At 36.4% G+C, this 25,905-nt stretch overlaps 3 protein-coding genes across 4 annotated transcripts; all 3 read right to left on the bottom strand.

The window, feature by feature from the left end:
* Window positions 1–253: 253 nt before the first annotated feature.
* On the bottom strand, window positions 254–7,692 carry LOC110936372 (DUF724 domain-containing protein 3). Of its 2 annotated transcripts, none has more exons than XM_022178741.2 (9): window positions 7,097–7,692; window positions 4,769–5,185; window positions 3,196–4,218; window positions 2,986–3,103; window positions 2,649–2,878; window positions 1,690–1,786; window positions 1,301–1,603; window positions 1,114–1,206; window positions 254–1,038 (listed from the first exon to the last, which is right to left on the bottom strand). In XM_022178741.2, the coding sequence occupies exons 1-9, from the start codon at window positions 7,565–7,567 to the stop codon at window positions 407–409; spliced, it is 3,384 nt and encodes a 1,127-aa protein (XP_022034433.1). In that variant the 5' UTR covers window positions 7,568–7,692; the 3' UTR covers window positions 254–406. The 2 variants fall into 2 exon arrangements, with proteins under 2 accessions (XP_022034433.1, XP_035844504.1); XM_035988611.1 differs by having other exon boundaries at window positions 4,769–5,178; window positions 7,097–7,670.
* Window positions 7,693–10,900: 3,208 nt separating this feature from the next.
* LOC110936375 lies at window positions 10,901–13,272 on the bottom strand. The gene is made up of 4 exons (XM_022178744.2): window positions 12,861–13,272; window positions 12,668–12,786; window positions 11,737–11,925; window positions 10,901–11,665 (listed from the first exon to the last, which is right to left on the bottom strand). Exons 1-4 carry the CDS (start codon window positions 13,116–13,118, stop codon window positions 11,506–11,508), a joined length of 726 nt encoding a protein of 241 aa, XP_022034436.1. The 5' UTR covers window positions 13,119–13,272; the 3' UTR covers window positions 10,901–11,505.
* Window positions 13,273–21,414: 8,142 nt separating this feature from the next.
* LOC118491139 (shaggy-related protein kinase alpha-like) lies at window positions 21,415–24,725 on the bottom strand. The gene is made up of 12 exons (XM_035988610.1): window positions 24,501–24,725; window positions 23,830–24,001; window positions 23,648–23,740; window positions 23,219–23,551; window positions 23,018–23,092; window positions 22,727–22,783; window positions 22,486–22,626; window positions 22,338–22,388; window positions 22,137–22,232; window positions 21,991–22,074; window positions 21,798–21,900; window positions 21,415–21,691 (listed from the first exon to the last, which is right to left on the bottom strand). Exons 2-12 carry the CDS (start codon window positions 23,941–23,943, stop codon window positions 21,609–21,611), a joined length of 1,230 nt encoding a protein of 409 aa, XP_035844503.1. The 5' UTR covers window positions 23,944–24,001; window positions 24,501–24,725; the 3' UTR covers window positions 21,415–21,608.
* Window positions 24,726–25,905: the final 1,180 nt, after the last annotated feature.

The raw sequence follows: 25,905 nt of genomic DNA, 5'->3' as shown, positions 1-25,905 counted from the left end.
CACATGTTTTATCAATTCAAAACATTTATTTGTTGAATTGTTATTTGTGTGTAATATATTTTTTTCCCAACCCGATGCCTACCTGACACAACCTATGTAAAACAGCAATGCATAATATATACATCCATATATTTTGGGACAGACCAAAATCCTATCTCTAGTGCATCCCATGCCACATCATCTTTTTCAGCCAAAAGGAACACCAAAACTTGCATAATCAATAAAATTTGGTGCAAAAGAAAAGAGAACATTGTGAAAAAAAAAAACCCATATCAGCTTGAAGTAAACTCTTTCAACAACGAACGCCTGTCGTTTGTAAGCGGTTAGATAAATATATGCATGATTTTACAACTCGCATTCATATGAAAACAACATCACCAACAACAAATCTAACCAGACCCACTAATCATACCACAAAGGGGGCAGCAGCTAACTCATCAAATTCCGCTTCAACTTCCCTTATTTCTTGTTTAATTCCATCGATTACTGTTTCCATCACACGCAACTCCGAAAGTCTTTTTTCCTTCTTCAACATTGCCTGTTTCCTTCTTTCCTCCAATTCCCTCATCTGTCTATTGATTTCTTCCATCTCTTCCTCGATTCTCTTTCCGTCCGTTTTATCTTCCTCCAGTTTCTCAACAAACCCTTTCGACTTTTCTTTCAATCCCTCCTGTTTGTCTTTGATCAAAAGCAATCCGGTCAACCGCTCTCTTAACGCCTTCACATCAAACCCGTTGTTTTCAAGTTCTACAAGCGTTTCCAAACAGTCCCCTATTGCACTTCGTGGATCGTCTAATCTCAGACTGCGAGTCTTGTCAAACATGGTTGAAAATGTAACCATGGTACCAATGGCTAATCCTTCTTGAGCGCCCTCTCTTACACCTTCCAATAGCGGACGAAAATGCGGTTTCTGTGGAAGCATCCGGAAGGCGTCCATTGATTCTAATGTTTTCCAAAGTGTCGTACTTCTGATAAATGGAAAGTTTCCGGAAGTCAACCATCCCTCACTTGCCTTTGACGATTGCTCCACAGTTCCCTCTAGAGATAGATTCGATTGGTGTCGGTTATAAAATAGTCGAGAAAAATAAAAAAAATCGACAAAATGGGATCTACCTGTGACCAGAGAGTCTACACCGACAGAAGCTTCTGTTGTTGAATTCTTCTCCAAGCTCCCGTCTGCTTTTTCCTTAGATGCATCTCGAGAGTCTACACGAAAAACCGTTGAAAACAAATCAACACATAATCATTTATGTAAATTGTAACGATGATACATCAACTTATCAAGAAGTCTTTAGTATACCTTGAGCTGGAGATTTAGCGTTTATACTGATTGTCCGTCGCTTTGCTTGTTTTCTTTTCCTTGCTGGATACCTTTTTGTCTGCGTACCCTCTTGAACATGTAAATCGGTATTATTTTCATTTGGCAGCTTGTCTTTAACCAATGATTCATTCTGTTTTTCTGCAACCGGTTGCTCGTTTACAGGTCCCTGGTTCTCTTCCAGCGATTTGGTTTCTGAACTTGTAGTCAAGTCAACTTCTCTCCTTTGACCATCTTCCACCACAGAAAGTGTCGATGGAACAACATTTCGGATCTCGTGATCAACTGCAATGACTTTTTTAATGTTAAAAACTATGCATCGATAAACTTTCAAGCACGATTGTATGTAACTTAGAAAGTTTAAAGGTTACCTGTGGCAGGAGTCTTGGGGCTTAAGGCTTGTGACTTAAACGGTCTACCCCTTTTCCTTTTGAGTGCAACAGATGCAACATTCCCTTCATTTCCCTCCTATCGTGCACATGAAAAACATTACAACTAGGGGTGAGCAGAAAACCGAGAAAACCAAATCGTAACCAAAATAACCGAAAAAACCGAACCGAAACAAAAACGACGGGTCGGTATTTAGTTTTCTAATAACCGAAAATTTCGGTTCGGCTTCTAGATAACCATTTTCAATAACCGGAAAAACCGAACCGAAACAAAAACGACAGGTCGGTTTTGGATTTCTAATAACCGAAAATTTCGGTTCGGTTTTTAGATGGCCATTTTCAATAACCGAAAAAAAAACCGAACCGAACCGATAAGTTACAATAGCAGGCCAAATCCATATGTTTTTATGTTTAAGTTTAAGTAGTTTTAGTGTTTCACCCATGCTAGTAGAACTTATTAATTTTATTCTTGAATGTTTTGTATTTATAATTAAAACATTAACATGTTTATTTATAACTGAACTGATTTATCTATTGCCTACAAGAAATAACAAAATTAATATAAAAATTAAATGATCTTCAAAGTATTATAAAAGAAAATGTCTTAATAAAAGCTTTGGAGAAACCTAAAATAGATTAGAAGATTAGCCTTATGTGAACATATTATTTAGAAAGGTTAAATATAATAACTTAAATGTAAACATCTAAGAAATATCCTTATATTTTGGAATCTTTCGTAATTTTGTTCCAAAAACGAACCGAACCGTTGCTAAAACTGAAACTGAACGGTTATCAAAAACCGAAAACCGAAAACCGAACATTCGGTTTTACCACAAAACCGAACCGAACCGTGCACATCCCTAATTCCAACCGCTCTATGATTTCTAATACAAGTACTAAAATAATTGTTTTGTTGCTAGCAATTGTAATAATTTTCTCACCTGATCAACCTCTGTTAGTGGTGCCACTGCCAGTGGAACGTCTGGTTGTGTTGTGTCGCTTTTAGCAACATCTTGATTATTTTCATCAGGCAGATTCTGAACCATCTCCTCTTGTGATACCGTCATCTTATTACACTGCAAACCCATGACAACAAAGACAAAATCATCGGTAGCATCTTCCTGTTCCACAGATGCTCGGGTTCTGGGTTTGACCAAGTCAACTTCAGATCCTGAAAAGGAGTTTCACACTTTCACCTTGAGTGCTTATTACATATATGCATATATAAGGGTTTTTTTTAAATAAACATAAAGAAAACTAGGATTCGATTAATCACACCGTCTGTCAAAGTTTGCAAGCTTTTGAGCTCATTAATTAACCTACTCCCCTTTCCCTTCTTTTTCGATGAGCATGTTGTTGGAACTTTTGGTTCAATGCTTTTTCCTCGTTTACTTTGCTGCAATAAGTCAAAAGTCAACTTTCCCTCATGAACAATAAAAGTGAAGGAATAAACAAAACCAATTATTGCCTAATTAATATTCAACTCACCACTTTCTTTCCATGAGAAAGATTCTCCGTTTTACTAAAGGCTTGGTCAGTCATTTCACTCACTTCAGAGTCAACACCCTCGAGTTGACCAACAGATGGGTGTTTCTCTTTTTTACTTGAATCATCATTCATAATTTCATCATTTGGTGACGTCTTATCACTGCTATCAAGATTTTTTTGTCGCTTTCTCGTCAATATCGATGTTGCAACAGGAGACTGTTTACCAATGATAGAAGTTGCCTGCTCAATCGGAATATCTGCCGTGTCACCCTTTTTACTAAAGGCTTTGTCGGTCATACCACTCGCTTCAGAGTCAACGTCCTCGGGTTGACCAACAGATGGGTGTTTCTCTTTTTTACTTGAATCATCATTCACAATTTCATCGTTTGGTGAGGTCTTATCGTTGCTCTCAAGATTCTTTTGCCGTTTACTCTTCGTTATTGGTGTTGCAACAAGAGACCGTTTACCAGTGATTGGGGTTGCCTGCTCAATCTGATTATCTATCAAGGAATGAGCTGTCTTCACAGCCGTGTCACCCTTTTTACCACTCACTTCAGAGTCAACCCCCTCGGGTTGACCAACAGATGAGTGTTTCTCTTTTTTACTTGAATCATCTTCAGTAATTTCATCGTCTGGTGAAGTCTTATCATTGCTATCAAGATGTTTTTGTCTTTTTCTCGTCATTATCGATGTTGCAACAGGAGACTGTTTACCAACGTTAGGTGTTGCCTGCTCAATCTGATCAGCCGTGCCACCCTTTTTACTAAAGCCTTGGTCAGTCATTCCACTTACTTCAGAGTCAACGCCGTCAGATTGACCAACGGATGTGTGCTTCTTTTTTCTAACCGAATCGTCATTCATAGTTTCATCATTTGGTGAGGTCTTATCGTTGCTATCAAGATTTTTTTGGTGTTCACTCTTTGTTACTGACGTTGCTACAGAAGACTGTTTACCAATGATTGGAGCTGCTTGCTCAATTTTATTATCTATCAAGGAATGAGGTGTCCTCACAGCCGCGTCACCCTTCACAGAATTAATATTCAGGTGATTATAAGAAACCAGTGTGCAAAAAAAAAACTAAGACTTGATAGGCCACGAAGCAGATCTAAGTTCAATACTTGATATATATACAATCCTGAAACAAGTACTGTAAAACGACTTACCTTGCTCAAATAATAGTGGATGCTTATCTTTTCAATATACGTGTGCGTGTGTGTGAATGCACTTATCAGAGATAGCAATTCCTGGTATGACCCGAAACATGGCACGAACCCGACATGAAAATTATCGGGTTTTTAGTTGGTCAATATCGTGTTTGGGTTGACATGTGTAACTAGTTTAAGACACTAGTGGTGTTCAGGTTTTAAGTGTGTCTGAGTTAGAGTTAACTTTGATACGAATAAATTAAATATAAGGGTCGTGTTTGGGTTCTATCAAACTGAACCCACCAAACCAACACGATTGCCACCCCTGGGACTACTTATATATTGCATTTAACAGACATTTTCAAGTATATACGAATATCTGAATTTATGGTAGACCATTTAACCAACATATATAATAAATTGAATACCTGAGAAGTGCTGAACCATTTGCCCCCTTTCCATTCCATATGTGGCCTAACTCTCGAGTAAATAAACTCCTGTTCCTTTTTTGTATGTTTAAAGAACACATTATACCTATTATCAGCAAGTGATTTGGTGATTACCCCACACCACCAGCCAAAATCATAATAAGCATCAACCTTTTCCAACAAAACAAAATTCTTATCCCTCAGATGAGGTGGCGAGGGTCGAATATGATGGTAATCCACCGTAACTTTTTGAAGAACTCCCTCATCACCAGCTCCTGGCTGCCGATACTCAACTAGAAAAGTCGAGTTGCCTGAGTTTTTCAGTACCGTTGCAGGAAACCAAACATCACGCAAACTTTCTTTCTCAAAAGACACTTCCACCTTTTTTCCCACAGTGAACATCCATCCTGCTGTTACCTTCCGATAATTTTCCGAGAAAAAAAACCGAAATCAGAAGCATGAATACAGAATTTAGCATCGTCAGATCAACAACAAATAAACCTCTCAAGTTACAAGATTTTTACACCAAGATCAAAATTAAAGCATGTATATAACGTGATAGAAACGTATAAAAATGGATCCTCGGAGATAATAATCTATTTCCACGTAAACAACCATAATACTTAGGTAGTGTTCTTTTCACAAAATGAAATGGATTCTTAATTATACCAACCAAACGCATTACGGATTTCAAAGGAATTCTTTAAAATCCAATTCAAATTCCATTACATTCTACGAAACGAACACTACCTTAGGGTGAAGGGTGATAGGAGTACGACTCTGAATCACCGGTTCAAATCAAACGGTAATATAAAAGATAGTTCTATGGCTCGTTAGGATACAGAATCACCACCAAACAAAACGGTAGGGCTGCGACGTCCAATCGAATATACAGATACACCACTCCGGTTAAGATATCGTTTCTAAGAACAACACTCAACGCACCACGGTTGAGCTAGCATAGACGAATAAATTAACCCACACACATGAGATAATTAACACAAGAAATGTCAACGAATTAAACTTCTCAATGTCTTTTTCACATTCTCCAACAACATATTCTTCTCCTGTTATCAAAATTTAAGGAATTCGAATCTGATAGTTCTACGGCTCGGTAGGAGAATGTAAATATGTTGTCAGCAAATGCAAAGGATTTGGAGGCAAACTGGAGCCTTTGAAGTCTGAGCCATCGCTAAGGAATATGTGAAAAAGACATTGAGAAGTTTAATTCCTTGATTGAGCAATTGAAGGTTCATGAGTGCGTGTTTAACGAATGAATGAGAATTTTCTCGCTTGGTTGGTTTTTCTCAATGGATTTTGAGTTGAATTAATTGCTCCATTGCTAGCACAAATTTGACATATTTGAGAGGTGTTCTTTGAAAGGTAAACTTGAAACGGGTGGTGATTTCTTTATCCTGTATCACGTTTAGATCGCCCTACAGTTTGTGTCGGTGGTGATAGCACCGGCGCCGGTGCTAGACGGCGCCGGTGCTGAACCGCCGAAGTTTTTGGGTATCGGTGCTCCCCATGGTGATGAGCTTGGTCCAATAAAAACCTTTTTTCTGTATCCGAAAAATAGCCGTTGATCTATCTTAATTTACCGTTCCGTTTGAATTCCAAATATCTTAGCCATGTGCCACCTCATTTTTACCAAAAAGTACCCAAATTTGTTGCAAAGATGTTCCGAAACCACCCATAGTACCCGAAATAACTTTTCAACACAAAACAATCATTTGTCGTTGGTAAAAATTCGGATTCTTGAACCTAACTTTGCTACTAGAATTCACCACCCGAAGCATCACCCCCAGTGTACCCTATTTACCCAAACTACCCGAAAGGGTTACCAAATTGTGCCCTCTTCACCCTTACTGTATGGTGAAGAAGACAAGTTAAACAGGTCGTGTTTGGGTTGACCCGAATTTATGTGTGTGAAGATTAGGGTTGAAATCTTTGACACAAATAATAATATAGGTCGGGTTCGAATTCTACATTTCAACCCACCAACCCGCAACCCATCAACCCGACACCAAATAATCCCCAAATTAAATGTCTTTTAGTAAAAACAACAAACCCTAGCACAAAAAGAGAGTAAGTACATAAACACTAATTTATGAGTGTGCATGTCAGGGTTGAAATCTTTGACATGAATGATAATACATGTCGGGTTCGGGTTGCACATTTCAACCCCCGACACAATTAACAATAAATAATTCCCAAAACAGATGTCTATTTGTAAGAACAACAAACCCTAGCACAAATAGAGAGTGCATACACAGTAATTCATAAACTATTACTAAAAAAACAAGTTAAAAAACGTAAAAATGAAACCTGCTTGTGAGGCTGCTGCACCCATTTGCCACCGACCCATTTCTTATGCAGCCGTAACTCAGACCCACGAAACTCAACTTCCCCAGAAGGGTTTTCAAAACCAACAACAAACTTACACGTGTCAACAACCCCGGTAACAACACCGGTCCACCAGCCGTCTCTATAAAAAGCTTCAACGACGTCGTATAACTGGAAATTGGGGGGGTTAGAATCAGGAAGAGGTGAGGGTCTGACGTAAGAAATGTTGGCGTATTCTCTCAAGCGGGTGGAAGAACCGTCGTCTGATAAAAGATTGTGGTATTCGACGTAAACGAGGTTGTTGCGAGTGTGGTGGTTAGGGGCGATGATGGAAGGTGGTGGGTGGATGACGGTGGCGACGTACCAGGCGCCGGTGGAGTCGTCTTGGGTTGAGGAGACTTCAACTTTGGAGCCTTTGGTTAAGAAGGAGAGTGAGGTGGGGTTGTTGTCCATTGGTTGGGGTGGTGATGGTGGTGGTGGTGTAATTTAGGGCTTTGATTTTGATTTTGAATTTGGGTTTGAAAAAACCCTAGTCCGCCATTTGATTTTTCACTTGTTTTGTGGTGTGGCTGGTGTCAAGTATCATGATTTTATAATTAGCAAAATTAATTCCTTTGATGGTGCCCAGAATCTATCTATCATGATACAATGCTATCCTTAAATACATAATTAAAAAGAAAAACTTTATTAATGGTTTTATAATTATGGGAAAAATCAAATAGAAACTTAATTTTGGCTAGGAAAGATAGGAAGCCATAGAATTATGACATGTGGCAACATTTAAAATAAAGAAAAAGGGTATTTTAGTCAATCCAACTCCTTCTTCTTCCTTTTTCAAAACCCAGTAACTTCAAAACCCACCATTTTCAAAACTCACCATCTTCAACCATTTCTTCACTTTCTATCTCAATAATCACTACATTATAGTGCGATTTTCATCACCAATCAATGATTCAAAACTCGATCAACGTGTTCTTCAGCTTTTTTCGAAGAAAACCCAGTTTAATTTCATTCAAAATCTCGTTTTTTCTGGTGATTTTGAAGATAATCACTCGATTTGTTTGATTCAATCGCTGGTAAGTATTTCTATCATTCAAATTTCGTCAATTGATGAAGAAACCGGCTTCGATCCATGTATGAAATTCTTTAATTTCATTTTCACGATCTGGGTTTTTATTTTGTCGTTGCGTTTTACGATTTTGGCGGGGGTCCGGGGGCGGCAGCCCCTGGTAGCGGGGTCCCAGGGGCGGCAGCCCCTGGCGGGGTCCAAGGGGCAGAGCCCCTGGCTGGGGTTGAGCTGCATCAGAAAAATTAATTTTCCAGAAATTGGCTCATTTCGAATACAGTAATTCAGACAGTTCACAGACAATTCACAAACAGTTCACAAACAGTTTTATGTGTCCATTGCGTTTTACAATTCACAAACAGTTCACAAACACTTTTATGTGTCCATAAGTTCACAGACAATTCACAAACAGTTTTAAGTATCTTTAGTCATTGCGTTTTAGGTAAAACACATTTTTGAAGTGTTTTTAGTCATTGCGTTTTAGGTAAAACACATTTTTAGGTGTTTTCAATCCATTGCGTTTTACAGAGAACACTTTCTTTTGTTTTTTTAGGTCATTGCGTTTTAGAAAACAGATATTTTTAAGTGTTTTCTGGCATTGCGTTTTACAAATAAAACATTTCTTTGTGTTTTCTGGTCATTGCGTTTTAGGTAAAACATCTTTTTTTGTGTTTTTTGTGCATTGCGTTTTAGGTAAAACACTTTTTTATGTGTTTTCTGGCCATTGCGTTTTACAAATAAGACATTTCTTTGTGTTTTCTGACCATTGCGTTTTACAAATAAGTCATTTCTTTGTGTTTTTGGTGCATTGCGTTTTAGAAAAATGTCATTTTTTAGGTTTTTTTTTTCATTGCGTTTTACATAACTGGTGGTTTTTCTATTGCGTTTTACGCAACTGGGTTTTAATTTTTTTTTTTAAATATAGCAATAGTATACTCGTTTTAAAGATAAAAAACGCTCGTTTTTTTGGTGCAATTTTTATAAAAAAATAATGTCGTATGAAAGAGTTATTAACGTTTAAAAAATGGGGGGGGGATTGAAGGAGAGAGAAACTATTGGTTTGGATTGACTAGAATGCCCTTGAACAAACTCACGCGCCTCTTTTCTTCTTTTCAATTTCACTGATTTAATCTTAGCCCTTGATTAACTTAATGGATGATCAAGATCACTTCCTAGCCTTCTAGCCAAATAAACTTCCTATTGTATCTCCACCCTTATAATTAATTAAAAACTTATGTACTCTTATAACTTATGAAACTATGTTAGTCATGAAACATGCACTATTTACTTTTGGTTTTCTTAGCAATAAATAAATTATTATATGTATAACATTCACGATAAGAACACATTTTATATGACTGAATTTTAATAACTATTTAACGATGTATTCGGTCAATGATCCACACACCAATTGATTTGGGGGAGGTGATAAGGTTTACCCACTTTAGTGGGGTTTCTGACCCACAATCAACTGGCACGTAGTTGTGCGGTTCGTGGTGTTTCAATGCCTAGCGCCTGACACGGATCGAACGTGACCTGTGTGAGTACTAGTTTGTTCGTCGTACCAGTTGCGACAGCCGTAAAAAAATTATTGATGTATTGGTCTTGTAATTATAGTCCAATGAAATTAAGACACTTTTATATCAGTGTCTAATACATGTTCATGCATAACTAATGTAATTAATATCTAACACAGATAAATAAATTACTATTTGTCATTATAAATTATGACACTTGCATCAAAGGTCATTATTCTAACTTGTCACTATTACCGATGTTGTTTATCTATTCATGTACCACTCTTAGTGTTTTGTACAGTATATTAGGCCATGCAGTGTGGGGGACGGCGACGGGCTGTCGAAGGTCAGCTACTGATGGTTTGAGGTCACCAGAGAAAAAATTATAAGAGCATATGGACCTTACAAGAAAAAGGAAGAGTATCAATAGAGATTTAAGGATCAAGTTAGTGAACTAAACTCAACTATACTTTCAATGGATGAATTGAAGAAAAGAAAGCTCATTTGGTGAGTGTTCTTGTAGCTAGGACTGTGACTGTCTAAATAGCAAGTGGCTCGTAGCTTGCTCGAAAAAATGGGCTTGAAATTAGCTTAGTTTGTAAACGATTACACGATCCAAGTTGAGCAAAGGTTAGCTCATTTGCATCAACCCAACTTTTAATTTATAGCCCAACTCTCCATCATTATTTGGTCCAATTCACATCATGATCTTTTTTTTAAGTCGTAGCACTCTGACCAAGCCAAACCGAGTGTCAACATAGTGAGCCAATTTCTTTTAAAACGAGCCAACCCGAGCCAAGTGAGATTGAGCTCAAGCTCACGTCTTTAGCTTCTTAATTTAAAATTCAAGCCAAGCTCGAACTTGGACTAGCTCTGCTTAACTCAGCTCAATCAACAACCCTACTTTTAGAACCTTCTTCTCAATGGTAGGAACTTCTAAATGATTTTGATTTGAAATTCATAAGTAATTCCTGAAAATTAGAGTTATGTTTGTCATCAGTAATATTGAATAATCATGTATATGATAATTAGAATTTATTACAAACAGTTTATTGTGATTATATAACCTAACTTTGAAATTGGATATATGAGTTTTTGATGGGATTTGAATTTTATGTAAAGTTGTAAAGTGATAAGTGATCAAAATAATACATTAACACTGGGTATATGTCCATAGACACGTTCATATCACTAGACGTTAAATGATTACAATGGTCGCGTTCATTCAACAAAGTCGAATACAACTACAAAAAATAAAAGCCTACACCCGATTATAATCACACTTATTTACCCTTGCATTATCGCTACAAAATTGTAAGATTCAGCGTAAGAAAACACGAGAAATGATCCAAATAGAAAGTTTCAACTGATCAATGTCGTTGGTACGCAACACGCTGAAAACAGGGACGGTGACGTACGTTTACACCTCCTGTTTTTCCAATTCGTTCTTCTATGGTTTTGTTTCCATCTGCTATCCAGCAAACTCATAACTTAAGTTTCATGTCCCACAAGCGTATGGTCTTCAACCGCTGCCTTGTGACATACAAATGTACTCCAAGTAATCCCATTTCATAAAACATTTAGTGCAACATGGTTTTAAACTATGATTTACATTAATGTACATTAGGAAATCTGCATTAATTTTTGTCGTCAAAGTTATTAGTTACCTAATGTCGAATCACAAAAAACACCACACTCAGACAAGAATGTAATCATTTTGTCGATGCAAGAGATGAATCACTTGTCCGAGGCTTCATCTCTCATAAGCTTTGATTGCTCTATATGCTCCCCCATATCTTTCGACGAATTCACCTTTCGGCCATTGCATTGGTTACAACCGTCTTGAGCCACCGTGACAATGCAATCAAGAATGGCGTGTAGGCAAAATAACAAGTGAGCGTCCAAGTCACCAGACCCTGCCCCAGAATCTCAATATTCGCCTGCGGGTAGTACCACAGGTGAAACAATCTGCAAACAAACCACCATTACATGACTGTAAATATACCCATTCTTGCTTCAAGGAATCTAAAGTGGCTTACTTCATTACAGGAATCTCGGCAAGCGGACAGGCAAGACCAACTATGCAAGCCAGCGCGAACCCCAGCCGAGACCGGTCCAGAGCTAACCACATCAACTCAGCACCAGCAAACAGTATGTAGGCTTCCACGTTGTCTTCAACTCCACCTTTGTACAACTCAGCGCTTAAATCCAAGAACACCACCAGCGCTCTGTTACATCATTACATAAACAAACAAACAACTCAACCAATGCATTCAAGATTCGGGCTGCAAATGAATCGATTGTTCAGGGAACAGTCTGTGAATTGTTCGCCGGGAAGTTCGCTTGTGTTCATTCGTTTAATAAATGAACGAACATGAACACAAAATTTTGTTCCTTTCGTTAAATGAACGAACATGAACACATGCCGTGTTAGCTCATTTATGTACCTGAACAGTCGGTAACGTGTATTCGATAGTTCATTAGGGTTTTTAATTTTTTTATATGTTATCCAAATACTTCAAATTCCTCACTAATAAAAATACTTAATAAATACTAGTGTATTGTATATTACATACATATTTTTAACAATCCGGTGGATTTATGTAATGTTTGTGATGAATAATGCCGATTTTATTCAAGATTAAATATACGTTTGTGTTCGTTTATGTTCATGAACGTTTGTTTGTGTCCGTTACCTAAAATTTACGAACAAACACCGACATATTCATTTCCTCAATGAACGAATACAAACATAAAATCTCGTTCAGTAAGTGTTCATGAACGTTTGTTTGTGTTGGTTACCTAAAGTTAACTAACAGATACGAACATAAAATCTCGTTCAGGAAGTGTTCATAAACAGTTCATGAACAAGTTTATTTCCTTAACAACGAACACAACAAGGTGTTGTTTGTGTTTATTCGGTTCGGTTGCAGCCCTAGCCGTATCAAGATTAGATTGATTGATACTCACACAAGTGAAGCGAGAACTTTGGGGAAAGCATCCTCAGGGGGAGTGAGTGAGAATTTTTGATCGAGAAAAAGTTGCAGCAGACCAACAGTGGTGTAGAACAATCCAAGCAATGGAGGAACCTGTTGTTGACATTAATTAATTACTGTAAATAAAACTTGAAGGAGTGAAAGAATAAAGGGGGATAGAGACCGACCCAGATGTTGGTGTGAAGAGGGCCGATATCAATGGATCCGTTTTGATAGACGACAAGATTAACCCTGGAGTGGATGCCGTCGAGAAGTGGGCCCAGAACGAAACCGCAGCCGAAGAGGGCGACAGAAACTGACGGCCATATATTCTTCTGTTTCGTTTGACTACAACTTGGTCTGAAAGCCAACTGTTTCCGGCTATGGCGGCGTACGGGAATCGGAATCGGATGGAATCGGGTAGATGAACCAATACAAAGATTCATTGTCAATTCTGTTTCGAGAGTTTTCTTCAAATTTACCACAACCTTTTCTGGCCATGTAAACAGTGCATGTCCTGACACGTGGACCCACTAGCAGCAGTGATGTATCATGGACCTACTCGTTCACTTGAACCCACAACCTCACAACTTAGGTGCTGCTATGCTTCTACCATTGGGTGCACCACTAAACCGGTTTGAGAACCGAAATCGGACCCAAAACTTGTTTGAAAAGTGTACATAGAAATCGGCTTGGAACCGGTTCAACTCATAGTCACCTAATTCGCGGTTCGCTCCAGTTCGGGTTCGCAATTCTCTAGTTGGGAGGAATTTAGTTCGGAGGGGTAGGTTCATTTCGGTACGTTCCAGTACGGTGTACCATTCCGTCCGGTTCAGTAAACACAAATTAAAACAAAAATTAGTAATTTCTTGTGTCTCGCTTACGTGTGTCTCTTCTTGATGTATTTGTTTTTTTTTGCCAAAAGCCATTTGAATGTGTGAAATTGAGGATGAAGGTATGATAATTGAGGCTGAAATCGTAGATATATTTACATGATTGGCGATTTCTGGAATTTTGGTAATTGGTTAGAAAATATGGTAACGCCGATATGATATCTATGTTTTTCCCGCTCTTTCACAAGCCCGCCAACATACGTATTGGCGCCGTATCCAACCCTAATACGTATTCACCCTTAAAATATGCTACTATTGCAAACGAAATTCAGTGAATTGGCGCAAGAAATTCGCAGAATTGAATGGAATGAAACGCTGAATTCTTGGAGCGAATTCGCGAATTCGAACCATATTATACGAAAACAAATTCCGTATGGTATGAAACGTACCAATACGAAATTCGCCACTTTTCTAGCGAATTTTGTGACTATGGTTCAACTCATAGGTTTCTAACCGGTTTATATTCCTCTTCTTTAAAACCGTTAAACCCAAACCGAGCCGGTTAATAAACCGACAACCCGAACCACTCATGATGAGTGGGTATGAATTAATGGAAATGCTACTATTGACATTTTAAAAGCACCATTACTGCAAGTAACTAGCAATAATTTCTTCCAACCTATAAATTAGCAACATGTTCTTGCTTTATGTTGTTGTAACATGTGTATTGGGGGTTTTTCAAAAAAAAAAAATTGCATTTTGCACTTTTACCCTAAAGGTTTTATCTTTTGCATTTTAACCCTCTTGGCTTTTTTACTTTTAACCCAAAGCTTTCATCTTTTACAATTTAACCCCAACACTTTTTTATTTTCAACTTTGTACCCCCATGCTTTTCATCTTTCGCAAGTTTTTCGTTTTGCTTTTCGTTGTATATTTCGTGAGTTAACACGCTGCAACGTGCATGTGGGGTTCAATGTTTTTTAGTCTGTTTTCTCCCGTTTAAAGGCCAGTCGTAACACGTCTATTTTTCTTTGTATGATAAGTTCGTCGCAACGCGCGGGTCCTAAATCGACTTAGTTATTTTTTCTACATTTTACGTTTTTGTCTAGTTATAATTATAATATATGACATATAAATAAGAATATATATTATATACTATCTTAAAAGACAAAGTCGGTGGGGTTTCTCATCGGCTTTGCCTCCCCCATACTTTCACAATATTGCAATTTTAGCCTCTTGACTTTGGTACCTTCAAAGTTTCATAAAATGACAAATTTAGTCCCTAAACCTTCTACTTTGAATTTCCAAAACCACAACCTCATCTTTCAAACTTTGCCAGCACCAACCCTCTACTTTGGTTTTCCACCATCACCCTCTCAGCTCTTACATAGTTACCCCACCAACCCTCTTCTTTTACATTTCCACCAACACCCCCTCATCTTTTACATATTTCCGCCACCACCCCTATATTTTTACACCTTGTCTTTTTTAGACTTTGCTTTTTTACCCCTTGTACTATTACTCCATTTTTACACCTGCCCAATTTTAAAAAAAATTGCAATTATAACCCCTAGACTACAACTCCTACTTTTGCAAATGCCAATGCATTGTGTTTTACGAAATGTCTTAGACATTGTGTTTTACACTTTGTGTCTACCTTTGTGCTTTACACTTTTTTGTAATTGTCTTTTACACACTGCGTTTTACAAATCGTTTTTTGTCTTACTATATGTTTCCACTCGCCGCACGCTGCCGCAACGCGCGGCGGGCAAAATACTAGTTAATAATAAACAAGCCAGACTCTTGCAAACTAAATCATGACCTAGCTTGAACTCAGCCGAGCTTAAACTTTATTCCAGTGGGCTTAAAATCAAGATGTTTATACACTCATAAAGTTATGGGTTGACCCATGCTTTTTAAACAGATCAGTCAAATATGTTCAATCGTATATGGATTCCACATCCAAGTATCCAACACTTCAAATGTTTACATCCAACCATACACTTCCCAGAAAGGCGTTACCAACAGTCCTGTATGTACATTAGATGAATCATATTTGGCATCATGACCACTTCAAGAACCACCCAAGCCACATAGCATCTTCCCCAAAGAATGCAACCACACACCACTTGGGACCTTTTTGCAAGAAGATGATCACTACTGGTGTCCATTTTTTGCAATATTAACTATTTGTCGCCTTCAACTTTCGAGGTCTTTTATTAGACTGAGCTGGTGAAGATGGAGCTTCTCTTCCGGGTCCCTTTAAACCCAAAGAATATACCATGAAATATAACTAAAAAAATATTTCGGTTTATAAGCAGATTTGAAGGAAACATGATGCATACCTTGCGTTTCTGATCCATCTTCCCAATTCTTTTAGCTGGTGTAGCTGGTGTTGCTGGAAAGTAAATGGAGGTTAGAACAACAAAAAAAAAATAAAATAAAAAATGAAACAACAACTAACTGACAACCAAACTAATTACCTCCAAAGCTTATTTCTGTTTACATTGCATTTCTGTTGCATATGCTCATCCAGCATATGAACACATTATGCTACATTTTGAACCGTTGTAACCATTTGACTATGTGAACCGTCTTACCCCTTTGATTACATGAACTGTCTGTAACCGTTGAACCGTGTGAACCTGTTGTATCCGTTGACATGATTTACATTTTGACAGTAGACATTTGACTATACATAAACATTTCCACAATTGTTAAACATTTCATCTTGATGGTTTGGTTTGAGTAAGTGATTAAGTAACGAGGCGTGTGTAATATGATACAAGCATGGTGGATACGCCGCTGGTACTTCCTATATATAAGTGTTTGTATGGTATTACATATCGTAGCGTTATTTGAATCATTTCAATTTGAGACATATGACATTTTATGCAAATAACACATTTTTCACGAGACATTGTTATACAAACTCATTTTACATGGTTATCCGTTTAACCATACAGTGTTCTCTTATTTATACATATCATCTGATCTTATCGTTGTTCAAATGATTTACAAGACAAAGCAAATTACAAGGTTCATGACTAAACATTTTCCCAAACATAAGTCATGAATTCCGTTTTCACAAAACCAATGTATCTCACAGACATTTTTATGCTGACGCACCTATTTTCACATGTGTTTTCAGGAGATGATGCATAGGACTTATCAGGACATACTTAGGCGGACCCGTGCCTTAGTGACTTAAAACAAGACAAGAACTATTTAATTTATGTTATGTACTCTTTGGTTCTTGTTTAAACAATGTATACATTCGTATTTGATTTATAAAACGAAAGTTCAATTGCCATGGATTTGAAACAATTGATTTTGTTACAACACTCCCCGACGTTTCCGCCACGTTCTGTATGTTCTACGTGGTCGGGGTGTGACAAGTCGAAACCCTTGTCTGTTTCGGCCGGAGGAGCGGTTCCATCAATGTGGGGCAGTACGTCGTATCCCCTGGCATGGAGACGGAACAGTTTCACCCACTCAGAATATGTAACCTTCTCGCCGTCTAGGGTTCGAATTTTGTTTTGGATATTGGTTACGGAATAAACTGGGTGCAGGGATTGGGATTTTGGTTCGGTGGACAAAGAAGACCCATCGGAGCCGTCCGATCCCGTCATGATGTCGCTGAAAAAAATTAAACAGAGGAAGGGGAAGGTTGTGGCGGTGGGTGAGAGCTAGGGTTTGTGACCCAGCTCTGATACCATATACGAATATAGGTATTGATCTGAATGGTTGCCTTTCTCATTCAATGAATCAGAAATATATAATACAAGTTATCCAACTGACTTCCTATCTGTGTGGAATCCAACTGACTTCCTATATGTGTGTATCTAAAAGCTAACAATGCAAACTAAGTATTTACGCATAATATTTAATATACTGCAATGGTATATATATCGAATAAAACCCTCATAAATTAATCAAGCTCGGGCTTGGCTCGACTCATTTGCACCCCTAATCTAGACCTCTAGTGTTATGTTGGGTCTTCATTGTTCTTTTTGTTACTTTTGTATTGTATGTTTTTAACGGCTAAGCTCCTTGCTTTAGCCTTCTAATAAAAAATAGTTGTTAAAAAAATAAATGACAACAATATGTGCCGTAAACATCTAATTTTGATTTTCTGATAATTATACTTTTGTATTTTTTTAACAACCACATTCTATCATATTATATTATATCAATAACATTTGTCATGTTGTATTAACAGTATCAGCGGCAGTCAGTTACATGACAGCTGGCTATTGACCCATTTTTTTTCCATTGTATAACATACTTGGATTATTCTTAGGTTCGAAACATGGCAAGTTTAATTTTTGCTATTCACTTGCTTTTTTTTTGCCATCCACTTGCTTTGTCTTTTATCTGTATATGGCTTTCAAATTGTTTTGCTCCTTCGTCTCAACAAGAATTACATTCATACATTATATAATATAATATAATAATAACAACTATTATATGCACATTAATATCGTTAATATATTTGAGGATCCTGTACATTAATCCAGAAGTGTGAGAAGTGTATTATAACACTATATAACACCATATAAACATCGTATAACAATATGTAACACCATATAACACTATATAACACTATATAACAAATTTAACGATATAGTTTGTCTGATAGCATGTCTATGATAGATGTATAGTGTTATATATTGTTATAGAGTGTTATATAGTATTACATAGTGCTATATGGTGTTACATATTGTTATACGGTGTTTATATGGTGTTAGATAGTGTTATATATAGTGTTATAATACACTTCTCACACTTCTGAATTCATGTACACTATCCCTACCCTACTTATGCATACTATCGTTAGTTAAATTTATATATACACAATATACATATTTTACTTTTAATTTTTTTTATTCGTTCTTAGCGTACACTTTAACGATATAGCTTTTCGTGCTTTCTGTGTACATTGGCGGTTAGTGGGCATCTTCTACGTTTAATTTATTTTCGAAAGCCTCTTCTATGTTTAATTTTTTTTTGGAAAAGACCCTGTCGTAAGGCTTCATTATATAAACGGTATCCCGCTGCTTAGCGTAGGTATAACTACTAGTTAGAAAACAAATAGAACATGACATCCCTAAAATAAAAGAGCAAACCAGACAAATAACACCTTAGTTACATAATTACATCACCCACATTAAACTCATGAGTCATGCCATCTACTCCACTCAATAGATTTAAAATGAGACCTACAAAAGAACCACAAAAAGGCATTTTCCTTAACGTCTTCCACCACCTTCACCACACCAAACTCTCAGTTTAATTTAGGCAAAATAACTGGAGGGAGATCCTATATAATTTTAAAATTTTAGGACGAAAAATCGAAAATTTTACACTTTTAACCGAAACATTGGGGGTTGGGGGGGGGGGGGGGTTGCCCCCCCCGACTCCAATGATTACTCAAGACTTTGGTGATTTACTTTCTTTATAGAAAAGAACAAACAAACAAATACCATAGATAACCTTAGATTTTAAAATACTTGTATAATATTCGAAAATATGAAATCTGTTGTTGTTGCGGTTAAGAAAAAAATCATATATATTTAAAGAGGACAACCAATGAAAAGATTGTGACCTGTAGTCCCAACAAATTATATTAGACATCATTTTATTAATCAAGCCACAAGGTTACTTGGAAGAATGATGATCTATATATATGGTTGTCCAACGCCTTTTGACTGAACCAAAGAGAATTAACTTATTTAAACATATTAGGTGGCCAAATTCATTTGCTCCCACAATATATTTCCCATACTCAATTACCTTTCAACATATATATAAAGCAAAATCCAGCAGTATATATATATCCACTGGTGCCACATTGTATCCCTGTGGTTTCATGGCATCATTGGTGTTGCTATTGACAGCTCTTGTGAACCACCATCATCGTTCCATCCCTCCGGTTGTCGAGGACAACTGCACCAACAACAAATCTGGAAAAACCAAGTTTCCATGCCACCATGTCTATACCGATTATCAACACTCGTTTGGGTGGAAAAATATGGATCATAACTGCATCTGGCCTGCCTAGCAATCAATTCCACAAGTGTGCTACTAGGATATGATAGCTATATATAATAATCCTTGTTGGGCATCATATTGTTTTGTTTATTGAGCATAATAAGCTGACCAACCTCCCAACTTTGAGTTTTTCTCCAAATTTGAAGACTTTTGGTTTTTATTTTCTTGCGTAAGCCGCATGAAATCTGGTTTTTAGCTGTTTAAATCACGAAATATTATTGCATAAATAAACAGGTGTTAATCTTAAATTAATGCACTTTATATCAAATCTTACATATGCACAAGTTGCAGCCTGAAATTCATCTTTTGTAGCAGAAATTAAACTAGCTATTTGCATGCTCATTTTATATATGAAAATGTAGAATTATACCTGCAGTGTGCATGATTGTGCTCCAAAAGAGCTTGCACTACATGCACACAAAGATAATGATCTTGACAAAGTGGATGCTTTTGTGTCCACAATGATGATTCTAAACTTTTCAATATATTCTGGAAGTTATGTTATTGTTGAAACAATATGATTGTACTCATTGTTGAAAAAAGTGGTGGAATATGATTTTTTTTTTCACCATGTGGAAAATGTATTTTTTACTCTTTTTGAACACCAACAATATTATATGTGATTGCCTTTAATATAGTTATTATTCACCGGGTGTTTCATTATGTGAGAGCTTCACAACGAATCAAATTGTGTCCAAAACAGAGTTAAAATGAATGAAATGTTAATACTAGAATTTGTGCGCTTAAAGTTGTGAAAGATGCGGAAATTAGAATGGAAAAAAGTGGAATGGGTGTGTACTTGTCCCAAAAAGAGTTAAAATGAATGAGATGTTATTACTCAAATTTATGTGTAAAAAACCTCCTTAATTATTGTTTTTGAAGGACCAGCACACATGCATGATGTTGGTGATGGACGCAATATGACGCTTTCATGACGTGCTTTCCACTTTGTGAGCCACCTTTATATCTTAGGCAAAAGATCAAATACAAATAATCTTAACATACTAAACATACAAATTGAAGGAAAACCCAAAAAGACAAGGTGACATTTTTGTAATTACCACCAACTATCAAAGTTACAACAAAAAATACCTAAAAAAACACAAATTTTTTTTAACATTTTTTATTAAAAAATCGCTACATTTCGTTAGCAAAAAAAAAAAAAAAAAAAAAAAATTTTTTTTGGCTGCTACTAAAAGTAGCGATTTTTTAATAAAAAATGTTAAAAAAATAAAATAAAATAATTTGTGTGTTTTTTTTTTTTATTTTTTTAGATTTTTTTAGGTTTTTTGGGGGGGTTTAGTTTTTAGCATTTTAGCTTGGGTGGGGGGGGTGGGTTAGGTTTTTTTAGGTTTTTGGGGGGTGGGGGGGGTGGGGGGTTTAGGTTTTTTTTGGGGGTGGGGGGAGTGGTTAGGTTTTTTTAGGTATATTTGTAGAGTAACTTTGATAGTTATCGATAATTACAAAAATGCCACCTTGTCTTTTTGAGTTTTCCTTCAATTTGTATGTTTAGTATGTTAAGATTATTTGTACAAAAACTTTACCCTTATATCTTAAAGGTGCGCTCATTTTGGTTCAGAGGCTTCTATTCACTTCGGTTTAGTTAGCACGGATCATAGACCTTTGAAGTGTGTTTGATTCATAGTGTGAAGGTTGTTACTAATTTTTCAATGGATTACATACACCTTTGTATATTCTCATGGATTTAGATGAAATATATAACATACTTGTAATATAAGAAGATTTTGGTGATTTTAACTCATAAAACTACACAGTATTCACACATTGCATATAAGAATACTCATGATCACTAATTTGTAAAAAAAAAATGCACACAAAGACGCACGCAGAGAAGAGAGCGAGTAACAAGTTGTTACACTGAACGTAATATATGGTTACATTTACGTTTTGCATTTCACAAGGGCGAGCCGCGTATTCATACGGCATAATATTATAAGTTGTTCTGGTTTGTTTTACAAATAACTTCTAGGCGGTAGGCACACAACTACAAGGAACAAATGAACAAACAGAATTCCTTCTTTCTTACTTTTACAAACCAAGGAATGCACAATGCTTTCTTGCATGCTCAGGGACCAACTTTGTAACCATATCCGCAGCCACCCCTTTAAGCTCTATAACAAAAACAAACGCCAAAGTACAGTTTTTTTTTTTCAGTATAAAATTAGAGTGAACCAAACAGAATTCACGCAACCAGTTCGGTTTTCGGTTTTTCATTACCATGAGGCTTGAAATTGAAAAGCGGTGGAAGAACACGCCCGTTTGGCAGCCTGGTAGCAGGATCACGCAACTCATCAAAGAACGGATGAATCATTGCCTCCAACTGTAATTTAAAAAAAAAAAAGAAAAACTTACTATGGAAATGAATTAAAATACAGATTTATAAAATTCCAGTTAATATAAAAATACTCACAGCAGTGCTTCGAAGATTTGGTGAGTATTGCAGAAGTCTTGAAACAAGATCAACGGCTTCTGGAGGCATCCGCTTGTGGAATATCTGAACGTATATTGTGTTAGGGTGTGAATCCTACATGTAATTATGAAAGTTTAACTAACTACCTTATGCCACGGGTGAGCTTTTATCTGGGGAAACTTGTATTCTGTGTAGTTCGGGTTCATGCACTTGATTTCTTCCCTCGTTGGAGTGCCCAAAACCTATAAACAAACAACTAGCCACTATATCAGTACCATTTTACTAAGTTTACGTGACATACTGTTCGATTAATAATTTGAAAAATATATATATAAAATCATAAGTACCTTTATGATCTCTACTAGCTGGTCAACTCCACTCTCACCTGGGAAAAGAGGCTGAAATTACGAGACATTTGTCAGCTCATACAAACATTCTTTGAATATCCCAAAATAAAAAAAAAAAAAAAAATAAAGAAAAACAATTTATGCCTACTTGTCCAAGCAGTAATTCTGCTAAAACACATCCAGCAGACCAAACATCTATTGCTGTGGTGTATTCAGTAGCCCCGAAAATTAGTTCAGGTGCCCGATAGTATCTTGAACAAATGTAAGAAATGTTTGGTTCTCCTTTTACCTATAAAAACGGTAAGAGCATAAAGTAAGACAATGCAACACATTAATATCAACATAAAAACAAAATATTACAAAATAACGATTGATACGAAATTACGAACCAAAACTTTAGCACTTCCAAAATCACATAGCTTGACTTGATGGGTATGTGGGTTTACCTGTTTGAAAGAAATATTTACAGTAAATAATCTTTATTCATCAACACCAAATTGAACGTTAAACAAATAGTACTTTAATTCATCATTGAATCATTCATGTATCTCATGTGTAATGATGGAACATATGCTGATGTGGGTTCACATGCGTCTTGAATTTTACGATTTAATCCAGCTGTTAATCTAGAAACGTATATAGATATATAAAAAACTCCACAAATACGTAGAAACGCCTACCAGTAAATTTTGAGGTTTGATATCCCTGTGGCACACTCCAATACTACCATGAATGTAGGCCAGGGCTCTAAAAATCTGCAGCATAACCCGAATATATTATCCACTTAATTTTCAATTAAGATAAAACATATCAAAGAAACAATCTTTACAAGTTGAGAAAATTTGCAATTAGCGAACTTCAAAATTAAAAGACAAAATTACCTGGTAACTGTATAGTTTCACATAGAGCATGGGCATCCTTTGATTCATCTTGTTATTGTGTCTAATCACGCGATGAACAGTCTCAGGAACATACTCTAAAACAAGGTTAAGATAAAGTTCTTCCTTTTCTGTCGTTGAAAAGAAACAATGTTTCAAGGCAACAACATTTGGGTGATCCAATACGCGCATTGTCTGTAGCTCCCGGTTTTTGTATCTCTTGTCTTGAAGAACCTTTTTAATGGCCACTGCCTCTCCGGTTTCTAAACACTTGGCCTGAAACACTACTCCAAATGATCCATGCCCAACAACACGTTCCGCCATGTAACTAATCGTCTGCACCAAATTAAAAACAACCGAATCATTACAACAGGTGCGTATAATACAGCACTCCAAAAGAAATAATCTGTGTGATCAAAGATTCAAAGTTACCTGTTTTGGCTGACCATTTCTTCCACCGATCGTTGTTACGATTATATGCCCTGTCTCTGCCCCGTTTCCATCAACTATTGCCGGCTCCATTTCCTAATGGTAAGAAATTATTATCTGTGTGTCGGGTAATAATAATCTGATATATATATATACATATATATATATATGATGAGGTAACTAACCCTGTCATCCCTAATTTTCATGTCATTCATCTCATCAGGCAACTTTTCAGCGGCAAGCGCATTTCCGATAGGTTCTCTTACTTCAGATGCAGGTACCACACTTGCAGAAGCCATCCGTGTGGTAATTAAATTTCACCAAATGTTTCTCAAGCTATATATTAAATAAATATATCTGCAGCAAAGACACAGAGGTTAAAAAAACAAACACTTAATGAACTTATAAAATACAAAAACACAAATCTGAAGAAAGTAAAGTATATTCCACATTTGACTATGCACATAAATCTTTCAATTCAAACAAAATTGCCCTAAACATCTCAAAAGGTAATAATAAATATTTAAATATGACACGCATTTATCAATCTGGTAACATACACCAAAAATTACTAAAAGTTAAAAAAATAAAAATAATTAGACTAATAAACTTATACCTAAATTAGTTCAAAGGTCAACATATAACAGATCTAACATAACATATCATCAATAAAACTGAAATTATTAAAATTTCAAACCAGTAGAATCAAAGTCCTGAGGGATCTGGAACAATAAACAGAATAATTAAGCAATTAAACCCTAGGTATGCTAGCAATTGAGATTATAATATCGAAATCCAAAATATGAAGCTTGACAGGAAGAAAGTAAGGTGAAGATTATGAGTGTTAAGAAGTTACCGATGATGATTGATGATCAGTAGCAGGTTTTGTGTGGATGAAGATGAAGATGGATTATTATTATTATTAAGAAAAAATTGAAAAGGTAAACAGGTGTTGGTGGTGTGAATTAGGACTTAATGATAATAATAATAGATGATGATACAGGCCATTGGGAAAGAGATGAGATGAGATGACTCTCTCTCTTCTGTCTTTTTGACCATTCAAACTTTGATTTTATATAAAATAAAGTTTTTATGGAAGTGATGTTATTTAATGGTCAAAAATGATGGTCCACATGCATTCAACCTTTTACCACATCTTAATCACACAATTTAATGTGGATTAAGATGTAAACCCATTATTTTTTTTGAAAAGATGTAAACCCATTATTTATTGTGTTGAATTGAGTTGTTCAAGTGAGACCTCTACATACAAATATAAGGCCACACGGGGTGGTTCACTAGTGATGGGTTCTAGTGATGGGAGCACCCAATCAAATCATGCCATGTCAGCACCCAATATTCTAGTGATAGTGATAGAAATGTAGTGGGGGTGGTATCACTAGTGATGGGGATTCCAATGTACAAGTATTAATGCACAATGTACAAGCCATATCCTATCAAACTCAAAAGTTCAACGCGTGATACACTTGACGCGTTAATAATATAACGCGTTTTCATTTGAGTGGCGGCGGTGTAGCTTTGCAAACAACGCGTGATGGGGTGGCCGAACACGGACCACCCCGGGTCCCCTAATAATTATTATCATAACAATAATATGGGTTTAATAAGGAAGCAAGCCAGCGGTACTTGCAATACGTTTATTCGATAGTTTAAACTTCAAGATACGTTGAATTTGTCATGAACTATTTAAATCAAACATGTGAGATCTTGGGCAAATGATTGTAAGACCATCTATTTTGAGAAAAATGTTGTTATCTCCGCGTTATATAGACATAAGCGACATTTATAAGTTTGTACTCACTTGGCTGAAGAGGCATAGTGATTAAGTGAGTGTGAAGAGGTTTTGTAATTATAACCTAATCATTATTTGATAATTATTTTTTACATGTGATTGTAAAATAACACTAAAGATAATTTCATGTTCCCGTCCGATATACATTCGCATAACTAGTACTACACTCATTTCCGTATAAATTCCCAACCTATATACAGTGGCGGACCCAGGATTTTATTTCAATGGGGTCTATTTTCGGGTCGGTCCTCCTTCAGGTCGAGTTAAAGTGAGGTTTGAACTAGATTTTTAAAAAAAATAAGAAAAATGGGCTTATCAAGGATTGAACCATGACCTCTTGGTGGAAAAGAGGGAGATTTACCACTACATCAGCTTTCTTTTTATTTTTATGGTGTCCACCTAATTGTATTTATGGGGTCCATATACAATTTAATATACCGAATCTACT

Source organism: Helianthus annuus, chromosome 4 (genome assembly GCF_002127325.2).
Source record: "Helianthus annuus cultivar XRQ/B chromosome 4, HanXRQr2.0-SUNRISE, whole genome shotgun sequence".
NCBI classification, from domain to species: Eukaryota; Viridiplantae; Streptophyta; class Magnoliopsida; order Asterales; family Asteraceae; genus Helianthus; species Helianthus annuus.
This window is presented reverse-complemented; position numbering and strand designations above follow the sequence as displayed.